The sequence below is a fragment of the Corylus avellana genome, chromosome 2 (assembly GCF_965113065.1).
Source record: "Corylus avellana chromosome 2, dhCorAvel1.hap1.2, whole genome shotgun sequence".
Classification (NCBI taxonomy): domain Eukaryota; kingdom Viridiplantae; phylum Streptophyta; class Magnoliopsida; order Fagales; family Betulaceae; genus Corylus; species Corylus avellana.
In genome coordinates, this window is record NC_142491.1 from 4,812,775 (window position 1) to 4,829,564 (window position 16,790).

Below are 16,790 nucleotides of genomic sequence, written 5' to 3' on the forward strand. Positions count from 1 at the left end.
TTATAGCTTTAAATCAATAAAAATCTTGCATAGAAGAACAATAAGTATTAGCAAGCTGAATGAGTCAAGTAGTATATTCATCCGGAGGGAGGAAAATGGGACATGTATTGAAAAATTATACTCATGCAGTGTACTGGAGTACTAGAAGCCAACCCTTTAAAAGAGGTGAAACAGATGAACTGCAATATGTTAGATCACGTACGTTATTGAGAGACTTTCTTCTGCATTCAGAATCCAGTAATTTTAAGGTTTTCTACTAGAGTAATAATCATATAATACAAGGCAGGATGAGCCTTCTGATCATTCAGATGGATATCATCAGAAGCATTTCCGGTGAACAATGGACGGTCCAGTTTCATCATAGTCTGCCTTGGTTACATGCTGATTTTGGGGAAAGACAACTTTGGCAAGAATCGCACCACCCACCCAAGCTGAATACATTGTCAAATTTTCCGGCATATATTCTGGAGGCTGTAATGAACAAAAAGATTGGTCAAAAACTTGCATTTATTTATGTAAAACAAGCAGCATATATACATACATAATATAACAGAATTGCTAGGAGGGGGAAGTGAAGGTGATTGCTTAATCACATCCATTTGGATAACATTAATGCATGCAATTGAATAAGAAAATATCTAGCTGTGATTAAAAGTATCATTGGCAACTTATAAAGCAAAATTTTACAAACCCATATATAAAGAAGCAACTGAAGAACGCCAGATTCCAACCCAATTGAACTCTTTTATTGGCAACTCATGCTTACATTGTATAATGAGTCCAAAATCAACTATCACAAGCTTTTGGAGAGGAGTTAAAAAGTCTAATTCAACAGATAGGGTACCAAACACCAATAGATAAGATAGGCACAAAAATATGAACATTAGTTTTGTATAAAACAGTTAAAATATCTATTTCATCCCTTTTTGTGAGAAAACAGGTTACCTTAACTAGAGCAGGACGAATAGCAGACGAGCACAGGCCAGCTTCTTTCTGAAACCTTTCTTCAAAACCTGCAGTTGGAAGTAACATAACCACTACTCAGCAGCTATAAAGCAACAATTTCCCCTTAAACAGGAAGGGCAACTGACAAGACACTTGGCAACATCAGTGCCTTCTCAAGCTAGATGGCATTTGCGTCATAGATACATGTGACCATCCGACCTCATAAATACCACCTATTTTCTATCTTAAACTGTATGTTTGATGGAGCATCTGCATCATAAACCTAAAATAATAACCTAAAGTTGCATAGTTTTTGTTTCATCAAGTATTTGATGACTATTATGATTCTAGTGTCTCTCTATGCAATGCATCAGTTAAGTTGCCTATAAGCCTCACTGATTGGCTGAGACAAGATAGCCTTCCCTTTATGGTTCCTAAAACCAACATTCAGAACCATTCATGGATTTTTTTTTTTTTTTTTTTTTATCTTTTATTTTTTGATGAATTTGATGAATAGAACAATTCATGGATCATATCAATCAATTTAGGTAATGAAGAGCCTAGATTAACCATTATATCAATATTATTGCAAAAACTCTTAACTGCAGTGGTAATAGTTATTCAGATATCTCTAAGGCAAACAAAATAAAATAAAACCCTAGATCTACAGATGTGCACAAATTTATTTACTTCCGTTGTTCAAAACAATGGAGATAAATGGACCTGAAAATATGGCAATACATGATACACCTTGAATCTTCAAAGACATTCATTAAATGACTAGAAAAGTAAAATAAAAGGAAATGCTAAGCCAAACCAATCATTTCAACATGTAACTTTGGCACAACTTCTAAATGTGGAATTGGAACAGATTTTTGTAGATGCATTCAGAAACAAGGTAACTTTGGCACAACTTCTAAATAGGGAATTGGAACAGATTTTTGTAGATACATTTCAAAAACAAGGTTGTTGGTTATCTGCTGTACGCAACTTCATCCAATAGATTACACTGGGACTCCCATCCTTTCTAAACCCAATGCCTGGGTTATTCACCCTTGATCAATAACTACTACTTGAAAATGTATGACATCCAACCATTGTCTTTTTTTTGCTTCTCATCTAGGTTTTAAATAAGACAGCATTTTATTCTATGCTCGAGTTTAGGGAGCCATATTATATCCACTGTATCAAAAGTTCACCAGAATTAATGAATATAGAACGAACCAGGCATAGAAGCCGTGCCACCACAAAGTACTGTGTTTTCTAGCAGTTGCCGGTGGTTATCAGATGACACTGTTGATATACTACGGACTAGCTGCTCAACAATTCCATGTGCGTCTAAACCCAATAAAGATGGTTGAAACAAAGCCTCACCAACAGTATATCTTTCTCTTCCAATTGTTATCACCTGAAATAGTAACCAAATGTTCTGTTTAGATGTCTATCATGCTGAAGCTCGCAGACTAAATACAACTGTAATGAAGCACAGAGTTTCTTGAAGAAACCAAAATGAAGTATTAGGAAGCATGTACAGCTAACAGGCAGGTTACATCTGGAATACGAATAATGCATGTGACCTACATATCCTCTTGCTTTAGCAACTTTGACTATGCAAGAATCAATAGATTTTACCATCTTCTCAAACAAATTGGTCAAGTTTTTTAAGATTAGTCACCATATCTTATTTGAGGACTCCATGCGTAAAAAAGAACTGAGAATATTATAATTTCTAGTGTTTTTGGTGATTAACTTCGGATCATGCAAAATAATGACATGCCAAGTTGGCTATTTCCTTTTGTATCATGCATTTCATAAATTAAAGCATCTATCACTTTATCTCCAATTTATAAAGAACTTGTACTAAAAGTTGTACCACCCTAGAAGGACTCTTAACATAAATTAAAGCAATTACATAGTATATAAACGAAAAAGACAAGTAACAGGCATGCAGGCACGCACGCGCACACACACACACAAAGAGAGAGAGAGAGAAAGAGAGTCCAGTTTGCATCCAAAGCCAGTCAAGTCTATACCCAGGTCTGAGGTTATATCAATTTGGTTCTAGAAGGCTAAGAAATACACAAAGCTAGCCCATAATTGGAATAACTATGACAGAAACCACATTAGTTTTTGGGTTGGAAAACTCTGAATGCAAAACCTGTCCATCAGGAAGTGTATGCTTCTCTATGTGGCATGAATTTTTGGTCTTCGAATACGCAAGTTCGTCTTCAGCACAACATGAGTATTGCTCTTTTATTTTCTCAATATCAGACATGCTGATATTCACTAGCGGATTAGACTTGCCAAGCTCTTGAGCAAGTAACTTCGTCAAATCAATACCTCCAATTTCAAACCTTCTAGAGGCAATGTGCTGAACTGCACCTTCAATTACTGGCGCAATATCTGGAAAAAATAAAAAAGACAATATGAAACAAAAAGGTCAGTTCAAATTGTGGTTCCCTCTGCCGAAGGACCATTTAGTTGCATAAACCCTCCCAACATTAAGTAAAGTGATTGAGGAAAAAAATCCTAGGAGTGATTTCAATCATCCCATAATGCAATAGGAAGTATGATTCTCATCAAAGATGCCAAAAGCTCAACATTTTTTTTTTATATATATAAGTAACCGAAATATCATTAAAAAGTGCAAAGGTGCAACCCATGTATACAAGAAGTATACAAAAAATACACCAAAATAGAAAAAGAAAAAAATCAAGAAAATCATGAAAAATAGCCAAATTAAGATAATCTAAAGCAACTGTCCAGTGATAAAGAGTATTGAAGAAAAAAAGACTCTTGTTCCACTACCATCTTCAACTTTATAAAGGAGGAAACCTGGTCAACAGGTTCAATCTTTAGAACAAAGCACAAATTCTTTTGTTTGTTGATGCATGACAGTCCACAAATGTCTTTAGATTTTAAGACATTTAAGGCTAATGCACTTCTGTCTTGAGACAGCCAAGCCTCAACATACAACCTTTGCACTCAAGCAACCTCATGCCTTTGAACTGGGCTCTACATAGAGAAATTGTTTTATTATGAGCAAGTATACAAGGCTCTATGGCATCTCTCTTTGATAAATATTATTAAAGGGAATTTAGTGCCAAGACCACTTGATAATAGACTAGATAGTTCTTTTCTTTTCTTTTTGTAGTTTCAGATTAGATAGTTCTTGATTTCTCTGCAATAGTTGTTATCATAGTTAAATCAATTAAGAAAAGAGAGTGAACCCATTTTAATTTTTGATACGCTCAAGGTTTTCAAAATGGGGATTCCCCCTTGGATTAATGGAGGGGGTCTTCCAGAATCAGATCAAGGATCTAATCGAGAATTGAAAGATTCCACAAACTATGGAGAACAACTACTTCAAAGAAATAAGCTAAGACTTATAATAAGACAAACATAAAGCCTGTTGGTTACATCTTTTACCTTTATAATATTCACCACAGCAAAGAAGATATAGATGTACTTAATTTCAACTTGTCGATTGACATATTAAAGTAATACTGATTCACATAACTCTCACAAGCAGTCCTAACAAATTGCTTCACAGGCTTAAAGAGCACCAAGATGTTTCCTTCTATAAGTAAATATACCTATCTTTCCATGACCAATGTCAACACTGCATCCTGAGATACGTCCTACTGCATAAAGTGATAATACTGCTTGCTCTGATGCATAAAAGCCTGAGATGTTGAATGTTTCAAACATCAGCTGCACCAACTGTTCTCTGACAGACTGCAAAAAATAATTATGTATAATATTGTTTTAAAAATAAAATATAAATATAAAAATCAGAAATTTGGATTATTTGATGTTGCAAATTGCATCAAACTGAGAAGAAAAGGAAACACCTCCATAAGTTGGGATGTAATGATTGAAAATCACTTAACAAATCACTACACTACATAAACCACCTCTTCTCCCAACCCAACCCCAAAAACTCACACCATTGCAGGAAGAGCTGCTATTAAGCGAGTGCAGATGCACACTGAAATGTGGTCACATTCATCCATTAGAACTTTGCAAGAGTTGAGATATAAGGGAGAAACTCTTAAAAGGATATTCCCACCCCTATGCACTGCCAATGATACCAATTCAAAAAGTCATCCATATTGAATATGTAGCAAGAATGCCGATTGTTCATATTAGAAAATATGAATAACAATAATGATGATAACATTGATGACGTTGCTAATAAGAGTAAAAAACTATAATAGTTTACTTTCTAAAATATACATGACCATTCTGCACCATACTTTTCTATAAAGTAATGAACTTTAAGTTTGACAAGAAAAAAGAATTTGCTAACCTTGGGAGTAGAAAGTGGATCTGTAAATAATATTTGTCCTTCATTTCCAATCTCCCATCCAAGACCAGTATACAGAACGTGGTTCAACAGATCTTCCATGGCATCCCAGTCTCTAATAAAACCTCGCACAACAGGATCGACAGTAATATCTTCACACAATGAACTATCACCCATTGATCCATCTTCAACCATGCGTTTCATTTGGGTAGGAATGATCTAAATCACATAGAAAAAAAAGTTAAGAAAATTCCTCAAAGGATATCTCAATTCAGAGGTGGTGGCCACCACCTGTGGAGGCAAGCTTTGATCCAATTTTTTTTACTTTTTTTATTTTATTTATCAGTTTTTTTTTTTTTTTTTTTTTTTTTTTTCAGAAATACTTCAAAACTTTATATCAAACAAATTTTCTTTTGTGGACCCTGCAAACAATACTTTATTCAAATGTGGCCCCCACCAAAACACTTCTCAATTTTCACCATTTTCAGAACCCAAAACGATTCTAAAAAATTTACTAAACCAGCCACTAGGTTTTCATTTCACATAAATCAAATCAACCTCAATAACAAAATTTTTTTTTTTTTTTTTGCAATTCATTGAGGTAATGGCAAAAAATTTAACCTTCACTCAACTAAGCACTAATACAACAACAACATGGCCAATTACAGTAAACGTGTTTCCATTTCCAATTCACTAAACCACAATAAACATCAGCTTCAACTTATTTTCCTTTCTGCAATTTTCTCAGCAACCAAACAGGGAGAAAAGTAAAAACCAAAAAAAAAAAAAAAAAACTAGTCTAGGGTCAACTTTTCTTCAGTAATGGAAAAAACCTAAACTTCACTCAGCTAAGCCCTAATAATACAACAATCTCGCTAATAGAGTCGAGGTACCTCAATTTCCCACTCACCAAACAACAAAGAAACATTAGCTTCAACTCATTTTCTATTCTACAATTTTTCAGCCGCCAAACAGTGATAAAAGTTTTAACTAAAATAAATATCTGGACCTAGTTTGGGGAAGCTTTTCTACGGTAACAGAAAAAACTTAAACTTCACTCATCCAAGCGCTAATACTACAACAAGCTGGCCAATCACAGTCCTATTTCAATTTCCCATTCAACAAACAACAACTAACATCAGCTTCAACTAATTTTCTGTTCTAGAATTTTCCCAGCAACCAAACAAGGAGAAAAGTAAAAAACGAAAAAACTTAAACTTCGCTTAGCTAAGCCCTAACAACACAACAATTTCACTAATCACAGTCGACGTGTTTCAATTTCCCATTCACCAAACAGCAAGAAACATCAGCTTCAGCTTATTTTCTTTGCCACAACTTTTTAAGCAAGCAAACAACTAAAAAAAAAAAAAAAAAAAAAACCCTAGCTTTAAGGTAAGCTTTGTACTACCATGGCGGGAGCCTGATCGGGAATTGCGGGTCCGGCCTTGAGGAGCCTGGAGCCGGCGTCCACCACCGCGGCCTCCATCGGCGGCTTGCTTTGGCTGGAAACCGAAACAAAACCCTAGCTTTTGAGCGCAAACGGCTTCAGAAATGAGCAAGCTCTGTAGCTCAAAGCTTGGTGTTTGAGAAGTGAGAAAGAAAGAAAAAAAAAAAAAAAATGTGCCTCAGCTCCTAAGCTCGGAAAGTCTGCCTTCCGTTTATCGTTAGCGGGCTGAGAGTAATTTGAATCTACTTGTAGACTCTAGCGTTTGTTCCTTGGTTGGGAATTTTTTGTTGGGAAGAGGATTAAGGCTGTATGGTTAAATTTGAGGCTGACATGGTATGTATTAACTAAGTTCTATTATAATTTTGACAACACTTTTTAGGACAACTTTGTGCTTTTTAGCAAATCAACAAAACCATTAACAAATAACGTCAAACACAAAATATTCAAAAAAAAATTACATTTTATCTTTATGTCACGTAACAATTAAAAAAAAACCTTAAAGAGAGTGACCAAACCACCCCACATATTGTGGGGGTGATTTGCCCACCTGGGCCACCTCTAACTGAGGTGACTGAACCATCTCTCACGACTTAAGTATGGTTTAACCTTTTTTTTAATTTTTTTAATAATTTTTATAGGTAATTTTTTGTTTATTTTAAAGTCAAATGTTAAAAGAGAGTGTAATGTTCAGTGGTAGAGGGGGTCAAATATCAATTATTTTTTTGAAGTTGAGAGGTATAAGTGGCAAATGATTGAATTAGTGATAGTTTGGAAGAATATACCAAGGTCCAAGTGTATCTTTTTCCCTTTTTTTCTTTTTCTTTTTTTTTTTTTTTTTTTTTTTTTGCTTAAAATTTTCTAAGAGCAATCTGAGCTCTCAGCCGCCCCCATGGTCAAAATGTACTAGACATTCAAGTTACTTGGAAATCGTTAAAATGAGATGAAAAGGAAAGAAAGAAAAATAAAAACGAAAAAGGTATATACAACAAAATGATGATCAGCACACATCTACTGCCTAAAACCAAGTTTACATACAGAGAGAACTTTATCATATGACTTTTTTTTTTTTTTTTTCTAATTGATAAGGAGAAAAAGGTTACAAGGGATTATCAAATGAGACTTGATGCAAAGACTTCATGGCTGCGACATGTAAGAAAATCCTGATAGTCCAGCAGGCTTTCGCTCTCCTCAATCAAAGGCATGTCCATTAAATTACAGTAGTTCATATCCAATGAAAGATGGCTGTCGGCTGCCGCAGCCGATGGTTCGCCTTCATCCACCAATATTAAGTTGCATTGCTCGCCAATTGGGGAATCAGAATCATCATATGTATCCTTGATGCAAGGAGGTTCGACATTTGATTCCTGCACGTCACCCAAAAGGGCTTCCAGAGGAGCCCTAGTATTAGAATTTTCCTGAGATGCAAATTTCACATCCAGGACTGGAATCTCGAAATTGACTACAGACGAAGCACATGAAAATTCAAGAACTTTCTCCAGAATTTCAGACCCAGATTTTGTGGTTTCTGAAGCAGCAGTAAATTCAGAGTTTGCAAAAGCTTCTTCCTCAGTAGTATCAGAGACATTCTCCGTCTGATCCGAAGTCTGAGTATTATTAGGAACTAAGATATTGCTTGACTCATTGCTCACTTCTTCATTTACATTTTCATCCAATATCTGATTAGAATCTGTTCTGGTCATATCATGTTCAACTATAGTGTCAATGCCTGTGGCCTGACAATCACCTTCTCCTCCATCACAGTGCCGGCAATCTCCGTCAGCTCCCTCAGCTGTCTTTTCAGAGCGGTCATCATCAAGAGATCTCATTACATACCCTTCACCATCTAAAGTATTCGATGAAGTTGAATCTTCTGAACACTCTGTCCTGTCTGTTTTGTAGCAAGAAACCGAGTGATCTCTGGCTTTTTCACATTGAACACTAGGTGAGGCTCTTCTATCATCGTTTTCATCATCCTCATTTGAAAATTCGGGGGCTTTAACAGATAGAGTTTGAGTATATTTTGGAGGCTGGACTGAAGTTGAAGAAACAAATCCTGCAAGAGCAGATGCTAAAGCATCATCAATTGACAAAGCTTGCCTTGGTTTATCGTTTGAAGAATTTGTCACTGATTCCGATGCACAATTTTCTTCCACATCATCACCATTTGAAAACTCGGGAGCAGTAACTATGAGACTTGGGAGCAACTGAGTAGCATTTACTGAGTCAGAAGTATCATCAGGAGGGATGGATGTTACATCTGAATGAAAATCCTTCTTGTCTGATTCAAATGACCCACAATTGGGATGATCACTTCCACTGTTATAAAAAGAGTTGGAATCTGATCCATTGCAAGAAAATTCAGGAGCAACAATTCTCGAGCAAGATGGCAATTCAGAATTATGTGATTTCTTGGTCAGTAATTCAACTTGCTGCTCTACCCTCTGGAGTCTTGCGTCAATGCTGGTTATGGGCTTTAGCATGTTTTCTTCAAATCTCAAACAAAGCTCTTCTATTCTGCCTACTCGAGAAACAAGCTGGTCCATGCAGCTTTCAAGACGACTATATGAGGTATAATCAGGCTTGTTTTCTGAAACAGGCACTTGCAGAGGGTTCTGTACCTGAGCTGCATCTGGACTAGCACCATTCACTTCTTGATGATCAGCAATGCTGGATTCTCCTTCCCGATGAATTCTAGTTGCAAAATTCATTGGATCCGTCGATCTCAAACCAAAGTCATGGAATTTCTGCTTTTCCCTTGTATCAGTATCATGTTTAGTTGTCTTAGATAACTGCAAAAGGGTAGGTACAAGCATGGTCATAAGAGAACTTCCAGTTGAGTTTTCCACCCGACCCTCTTGATCTTCAGAGTCAGCTGAATCAACAGGATCAGCAAACACATACACTTCTTCAACATAAACACAACCTTTACTCTGAAGTGAGAGCAGACGAAGTGTGACAGACATGCAGGGACTTGCATCAGTAATCTCCGCTGTAGCCTCATAAAGCTCCTGAAATTTTTAGGTTAAACGAAGGAAAAAAAAAAAAAATTACAACAGGATAAAACTAAAAGCACAAAGAAAAAAGCTATAGGCCAAAAGGCAAACAAAAACAGGGCTCCAATAGTCACTATTCTGAGCATTCCATCTAGTGTTAGTATCCCCTTCTAGATTTGGAAAAATGAGCTCAAACAAATAAAGGGTGAATTACTTAAATCTCCCGTAGATTTTGTCAAATATGCATACCTCCCTTGTACTTTTTGAAATTACACTTAAGTCCATGTTAAGAGATATATACCACCCATGGAAAATGAATACTGTTGGAGTTTTGCTTCATTTTGGGGTTAATCATTTTTAACTTAATGTCATTCATCCTCCTCTTCTTTCTCCAACCTAAACATTTCCCTTCCTTCTGTCTACAAATCCTAAATTTCAAAATGCCAAACCACCATCACCGAATCCCAAATCCAACTGGGTTCCATCTGGCTAATCCAAGTCTCCAAACCCCAAACCACAATCACCAATACTTAACCCAGCCATATTCGATCTTCTAACCCCAACCAAGTAGAAAAGAATCAACAAGCTTCAATTTTGACAATGAGCATTGCATATTCTAGATGGGCTTGTGTTAGCATCATAAGGTTTCGCCTTCAGCAAGCAGGTTTGCAGAGCCGACTTGTTGGCCGCATGCAAGCAAAACCCGTATGTCAGAGCCTTGTCTGCAGCCTTAAACATGAAGATCTCATGAGCAATGGTGGTGCTGTGTCTGCTCAAACCAACATCACAGGTTAGAGATGTTGGTGGGACTTTGGCTTAGTTAACAAAAACGGTGGCTTTCAACCATGGGTGATAGTGGGTATTGGTCAGTTGAGTTGCCCCTTTAAGAAAAAATTTGTGTTCAATTAGAGCTCATCAGAGCTGTGTTCCATGTCTTGGTGAAGGAGGGCTCTGTGACATGCACCTTCCATTTGAGTTGGAACAAAAAAAAATTATTTTTCTTTTAATATTAACAGGATGGACTTAAATGTATGTCTTCTGTAAAACTTGAAGTCTACTTTCCAATATAGAAGGTAAGAGTGTATATATTTTTGACAAAATCCGAGGAACGTTGAAGTAATTTAGCCAAAAAGTAACAAAAATAATGCCCTCATCAGTTTCCACTAAGATCATTTGCATTCTTAATCTACTTTGGTCCTGTCAATGGCTAGTACATAGATGAAGAAATTGTGTTTCCTATTTTTTTTTTTTTTTCCCTTTGTCTTTCTTGGGAAGGGGACAGAAGCCTCTACACATGCAGCCAAGTAAAATGCATCAAAACATCCTGGCCACCATTCAAGAACATGAAACGAAGACAGAAAGAGCTTTGTTTTAAAAAAGTACATGGATAGTCATCATTGTACCTGTTTGCTTATCCCTGAATTGCTATCAGTCCTTGATGGCAAAGAGAAGTTTTTATTTTCAACCACAGGAGTATCAGGGACTTTCACTTCAACCCAGTCATCTTCACTGGAGGTCAAATTGCTACTATTCTTCACTTCTTCAGCAAGGCCTTCATTAGGCCCCCTCAGATTGGTAGAAGCAGCTTCTTCAATGTCAGCTGTGAGCACTTCTTCATCTCTGGCAGCAATGCCACAGCGAACAGTACAGAGATACTCATTGCCACTCTGTAGTCCAGAATCATAGTATATCTCATAGACTCGAGCAGTACTTCGAACATAAACCTGCTGGACCTCATGCTTTTGTGTAAAACCAACTGCAACGAAAGAAGTTCTTTATTATTTACAAGGATAATGCAAGAGGTTCCAAGCAATTTTTCCCTTCTACTTTCACTAAAACATGATAAAGAAATGATGTCTGCATATTAAGAGCTACTTAATAGAGATGGCTTTAATATACAAACATCATATCAGAAACCAATTCTGATATAATAGAAACACAAATAGAATCATTCTTATAGCATCGTAAACTAGATAATATTCTTTTTTTTCTTCCTGATAAGTAAGGAACTTCATTAAAAGAAATTTCATTTACTTTTTTTTTTTTTTTTTTTTAATTTATCAGAAAAAAGTGAAATTTCTATGAGATAGAGAGTAGTTCTATAGTAGGAACATATTACTTCAAATCTTTTCATCAGCTACCATGTGGAAAAGTAAATTCACAAATCCTATCCAACTTTCTTGTAAAACAGCCAAAACAGTTGATATTTCGTGAGTTAATTTTACCGTAAAAAGCACTCCGATCTGCTGCAAAATGAAACCACGAAACCTAATTGACTTTCTCCGCAAAAAACTTAACCAAAAAGCACGACATAAAACTAAAAATTATAATCTTCTCCTCCTTCATTTTCTCATGAACCAAACAGAGTTGCAAACACAAATTCCCAAATCCTCTCCAAATTTCTCACAAAACAACCAATACAGATAATAGTCCATGAATTAATTCTCTCGGAAAAATCATTCCGAACTCCTACAAACTGGAACAACGAAACCTAACCGAATTTTCTCGGAAAAATGTTACTAATCGAAACAAACAGAGAAGCAAAGAACTGAAATTTTCTAGAACTCACTTTTAATCTCGCAAGGGCCGGAATCCGGTGAGGTCGGGCGCAGAATAAGAGGGGATTTGGAGGTGGTGGTTGAATCGGCGGTGGCTTCGGCTTCGTTGTAGTCGATCGGGGAAAGATAGGACTCGAAAGAGATGGAATTTACGAGAGAGCCGCCGGAGACGGTCCAGTTCGTCGAAGAGCTCCATGAAGTTGTCCTTGGGGCGGTGGTCTCTGATTCCATGGTTCGTTTCTGCGTTGGAGAGTGGCTGTGACTGCCAGAGTGTAATGCCTTTCATTTGTTTGGGTTAACTCGTAATTTACAAGGTTTTGTGGACAATTTCCAATACACAAAAATTAAAATTAATTTTTATTTTGTTTTTTCTTTTTGGCCCTACAATACGCAACGTACATGTATAAGAGCATGTTTGGGATTGCGTTTGAGAAATAGAGTTTTTAAGTCAAAAAAAGCTTTTGGACAAAAGCTTCATTTTTAAAAATTTTCAAAAAGTGCATTTTAACCATTTTTAGGTTTTTTGAACCATTGAAAGCTCTTTTAATTTTTTTACCAAACGAATATTTTTTTCTTCAAGCGGACTTTTTTAGTGTTAAAAACATTTTTAAATCATTTAAACGCAATCCCAAATAGACTATAAGTAGATGAGATAAACAAACAACTACAACAAAATACAGAAGTCAAAATAACAAGAAAATTAAAGAAACCAAATACATGAAAAGACCAATAAAGAACTCTATCCTTTATAGCAACTAAAACAAGTTTTTTTCATAGACGAGGGAATCCTCGTTGACTGAGGTAGTTAGCGGAAAAGCTATCATTAAAATTGGTTTTAAGTTGTAACAATTATCATAGATGTTATAAGTACAGTTGAAAGTCACCTATATTTATCTTAATTTCTCACCGGCTTTAGTCCTAATTGCAATATCATTTTTTTTTAAAAAAAAAAAAAAAAAAAGTACATCATGCATAAAAACTAGAGAAGAGACAAGGGCATTTTGCCATTACAAATGGGAAAAAAGAGAGGAGAAATGGGAAAAGAGAATGTAGCCAAAAAAGTTTTTCATTGCACCTCAATTTACTGCATGATGAGCATAGAAATTAGTACTTTAGTTGACATTTCAAGCTTTCCAACAAAAAGAAGTCGGAATAGCAGAGAAAATCTCATAAATGTTTGAGGCGATTCTCCAATCTTGAGTGATGTCCAAAAATGGGTTTGCAAGGAGAGCTGATAATAGTAAAGCAATGCTAAGTTGAATCTTTACATACGGCCGCTTGTGCCCGTATCAAAGTTAATTTGTAGCGTAACAAGTAAAGTGGTCTCTAAGGGAAACTATTTTCCATTGAAAATATTTTTGAAAAAACTGACTGATTTTCTATTGTTTGATTAATTGAGACCTTGAAAATGATACTGAAAATATTTTCCCATATTTTTTCACTGCAATTAAAAATAACTAATAACCACTCAAAATTGTCAGACAGTCAAATATCATCGTCAACAACCCTACAATGACAAATTTACCGTTGACCTAGAAATGATTTCCTAATAATTCAATATTTTTCGTTCGCTCCCAACATTAAAAATTATATATATGAAAAAATAATTAGATAATATTATAAACGTGATAACTGTCATATAGATTGTCACGTGAATTACCACATTTGGCAAGTTAACTTTTAGATTAAGATAAAGTTAGAGAAAAGCGCCCCATAATCCAACTTGCATATTTTATTATTGGTGCCAATATACAAATAAGCTCATCAGAAGCCATGAATCAGTGAACATTAGAGAAATCAGAGACGAAGCTAGCCAAGGGATATTTACCTAATCGGCTCATGGATCATGATCCTCTGGATTTTCTAACATAATTGTTTAGTAAAATTCTTAAAATTTTCATAATTTTTTAATCAAGTAATTTAAACCTAGTTTTTTCAGAGGACAAATTAAGATCATGAGATGGTAACATAGGTCACAAAATTTAACCATTAAGGCAATGGAAAAGAAAGTATTTCCCAATTTAATATTACAAGCTTGAATAAATTACACCATCACTTTGTCTTAAAACCAAATAAATAGAAACCACAATAAACCGCAAACCCTTTCATCTGCGACAAATCTTAGCAGTTGGCATGGTGACACAAACTGGGGCATAGGTTTTTCTAGCTTCTGGGGACCCCGGTTTCGGCCCTTCCGCTACTGCCATCCCGGCAACAGAGCAAACAGCAGCGGCTGCTGCAGCAAACACCAAGTCCCTCCGTCCACTGTTGCTCTCCTTTTTAGTGTCACAACTGACCTTCACCTTTTCCCCTTCAGCTGCTCTTGCAGCATTTGTGACGACAATTCTCCGGCTGCCGGCTACCGGAGACCTGTTTGAAAGGGTTATGCTACCAAGGAATGAGGCAGCTGCCATGGTGATTGAAGCCATTTCTGAAATGTGACTGATGTTGTAAGTGTTTGTTCTTTTGCCTTTATGGTTATGTTTTCTCAATGGATGAAGTCGTTAAATTAAGCATGAAGAAGGTAAGTAATAAGAAAGGAGGTCATTGGAGGGCCGTCCAATATGTTATCCTTAAAGAAATTCATTGACCAGTAACGTTGTGCCTCGTTGCATGAGATATCCTGATGAGAATTTGTGGCCTTCGGACTCTTATTCTTGTGTGCTAGAATTTGTGGACCCAATAGTCTTGGTGATCTTTGGACGTTTATTTAAGAATGTCAATTCTCTCTCAAAACGTTTATATTTGGGTGAAAATATAATTACATCCGACTAGCTATTTTAGCCCAAAAATTGTGAACCGTTACGGTACTCACAAAACGCTTTTTTTTTTTTTTCTTGACAAGACATGCACACGACTTTTAAATATAAGTACTTTGAAAAAAAAAAAAAAAAAAAAAAGAACATATAAAAGAAACAGTGAAAGGTCTCTCTCATGATCAAAGAAAAGAAAAGAAAAAAAGCCCAACGCCCAAGCATCACGGCGTACAAGATTGTACATGTCACATTTGATTATTTATGTTCATATTTTTGGTCATTGTACCATATTGTAATATGAGCCCAAAGCAACTTCTTCTAATCTAATTTGAAGAAAAACTTCTTCCAACTTACTCTATTAAATTGACATGTGTCCAAAATAGACACAAGAATTACACGCTTTATTAAAATGCATGTGAAACACATGTTGGTCTAAAAAACTAGGTCGAAAGAATTTCATCCGATCCATGAAAGAAGACTTTATCCTTTCGGAAATAAATATTCAAATGTAAGTCATTTGAAAATGCTGATAGATAACAGAAATTTGATACATAATGTTACACGAGACCAATCAGCTCGTGTTCCAAAAAATTGCTCACAATTTGAGGCAGCAATGAATTCCAATTAGGTATACAAATTAAGCATAGAGTACCTCCTGCTCTGTCGTTTCATATGGCGGGGGTAGCAAACTGTGTACATTTGCAAAAAGATCATCACGACCAGATGGTGGCTCCATGACAGGTGAATCCATGACGGAGTCGGGAATTGCCCCTAGGGTTTCCTCAAAAAATGATTTAATCGTCTACAAGGTGTTCAAATTTGTGTGAGAAACTTTAAGATGAAGGACTTGGTCAACTAAGCAATGAAACAATTGGGTTTATAATAACAGACATACCGTGCAATGTTGAAAAGCGGCGTCGGCTTTGCGCTTCCACAGACCATTCCCAGGCTCCGTGTAGAAAAGATGAAGTAAAGGCTGCATACACAGAAGAATGCTCATGTAAAAGTTGAATAATATAGGAAGAAGAAAACTTGTATTGTTCTTGATAAAGAAAAACTAATGCAAATTATTATAGTAATATAGCTAATGCAAATTACAGCAATAATGAAAATAGAATCTGAGAATAATGACAATAAAACCAAGAATAAAATCTGATCGGGAATTAAGTATATTTTCTAATAGTTCATATACAATGTAAATAGTTCGGTTTTATTGTTCAATCATCCATGTCCAGAAAAGCAAGGCTATAAAGTAAAACTTACCAGACAATAACATATTTTAGTGAAGAAACTGAAGAATATTCAAAGCAATAATCAAAAAGTGATAAGCAGTTAAATATCCCTACCTTCACCACATCCCGAATTCCTGGTTTTTGTCCATATTTTCGCAAAACAGAATCCCCATATACTTGATACTTCTCTAGAACCTAAAATGACAAAGAAATAATGGACTGTAAGTGAAGTAAATTGATGAAATAAAATTTGGAGATGTATCCATTAGAGAGCCAAGCCTGCTAATGAACCTGACGACGTGTAAGACCACTCTTTGGTGCACCATAAATTGTAGAATCAACATGTCCCAAAGTATGCCAAGGGCTGTAGAAAAAAAATGGTAAAGTAGTGTTTTGTCAACCTATTGAGTATCAAGAAAGAGAAGTATTATACAAACATCTCAACGAAGATGTGAAAAGAAAGTCTCACAGAAAGAAAACAATGTTATAAAGCTCAGCATATACCGTTCATGTGAGAACCTATTCTTACCTACATAAGAAACTGTTAATA

At 35.8% G+C, this 16,790-nt stretch overlaps 4 protein-coding genes across 8 annotated transcripts in view; all 4 read right to left on the reverse strand.

Moving 5' to 3' along the window:
* Positions 1 to 76: 76 nt before the first annotated feature.
* On the reverse strand, positions 77 to 7,019 carry ARP7 (actin-related protein 7). The gene is made up of 7 exons (XM_059596351.2): positions 6,663 to 7,019; positions 5,258 to 5,473; positions 4,542 to 4,683; positions 3,104 to 3,348; positions 2,170 to 2,353; positions 946 to 1,013; positions 77 to 471 (listed from the first exon to the last, which is right to left on the reverse strand). Exons 1-7 carry the CDS (start codon positions 6,738 to 6,740, stop codon positions 319 to 321), a joined length of 1,086 nt encoding a protein of 361 aa, XP_059452334.2. The 5' UTR covers positions 6,741 to 7,019; the 3' UTR covers positions 77 to 318.
* A 623-nt stretch (positions 7,020 to 7,642) lies between these two features.
* On the reverse strand, positions 7,643 to 12,527 carry LOC132188110 (40S ribosomal protein S27). Its single transcript, XM_059602517.2, has 3 exons — positions 12,264 to 12,527; positions 11,098 to 11,450; positions 7,643 to 9,709 (listed from the first exon to the last, which is right to left on the reverse strand). The coding sequence occupies exons 1-3, from the start codon at positions 12,481 to 12,483 to the stop codon at positions 7,811 to 7,813; spliced, it is 2,472 nt and encodes an 823-aa protein (XP_059458500.2). The 5' UTR covers positions 12,484 to 12,527; the 3' UTR covers positions 7,643 to 7,810.
* Positions 12,528 to 14,250: 1,723 nt separating this feature from the next.
* LOC132167443 (photosystem II 5 kDa protein, chloroplastic-like) lies at positions 14,251 to 15,747 on the reverse strand. Its single transcript, XM_059578417.2, has 2 exons — positions 15,661 to 15,747; positions 14,251 to 14,683 (listed from the first exon to the last, which is right to left on the reverse strand). Exon 2 carries the CDS (start codon positions 14,679 to 14,681, stop codon positions 14,358 to 14,360), a length of 324 nt encoding a protein of 107 aa, XP_059434400.2. The 5' UTR covers positions 14,682 to 14,683; positions 15,661 to 15,747; the 3' UTR covers positions 14,251 to 14,357.
* Positions 14,544 to 16,790, reverse strand: part of LOC132167943 (Aldolase-type TIM barrel family protein) — an 8,670-nt gene continuing 6,423 nt past the window's right edge. For 4 of the 5 annotated variants that reach the window (XM_088513220.1, XM_088513219.1, XM_059578993.2 and 1 more), the window contains exons 10-14: positions 16,532 to 16,604; positions 16,355 to 16,435; positions 15,904 to 15,984; positions 15,661 to 15,810; positions 14,544 to 14,683 (exon numbers count right to left, since the gene is read on the reverse strand). In XM_088513220.1, the coding sequence (XP_088369346.1) occupies positions 14,636 to 14,683; positions 15,661 to 15,810; positions 15,904 to 15,984; positions 16,355 to 16,435; positions 16,532 to 16,604 (433 nt within the window). In that variant the 3' untranslated portion in view covers positions 14,544 to 14,635. Of the gene's footprint in view, positions 14,684 to 15,476; positions 15,811 to 15,903; positions 15,985 to 16,354; positions 16,436 to 16,531; positions 16,605 to 16,790 lie in introns of those variants that run through there. The other variant, XM_088513218.1, reaches the window with a different exon arrangement.

Coding starts and splice junctions, on each gene's coding strand:
- ARP7 (XM_059596351.2), bottom strand. CDS start 6,740: ATGGAGGCCGCGGTGGTGGACGCCGGCTCCAGGCTCCTCAAGGCCGGA. Junction 4,684..5,257: donor ATCCACTTTCTACTCCCAAG/GTTAGCAAATTC, acceptor TATTTTTTGCAG/TCTGTCAGAGAACAGTTGGT. Junction 2,354..3,103: donor ATACACTTCCTGATGGACAG/GTTTTGCATTCA, acceptor TTACTATTTCAG/GTGATAACAATTGGAAGAGA.
- LOC132188110 (XM_059602517.2), bottom strand. CDS start 12,483: ATGGAATCAGAGACCACCGCCCCAAGGACAACTTCATGGAGCTCTTCG. Junction 11,451..12,263: donor CGGCCCTTGCGAGATTAAAA/GTGAGTTCTAGA, acceptor CTTTCGTTGCAG/TTGGTTTTACACAAAAGCAT. Junction 9,710..11,097: donor ATTCAGGGATAAGCAAACAG/GTACAATGATGA, acceptor TAAAAATTTCAG/GAGCTTTATGAGGCTACAGC.
- LOC132167443 (XM_059578417.2), bottom strand. CDS start 14,681: ATGGCTTCAATCACCATGGCAGCTGCCTCATTCCTTGGTAGCATAACC.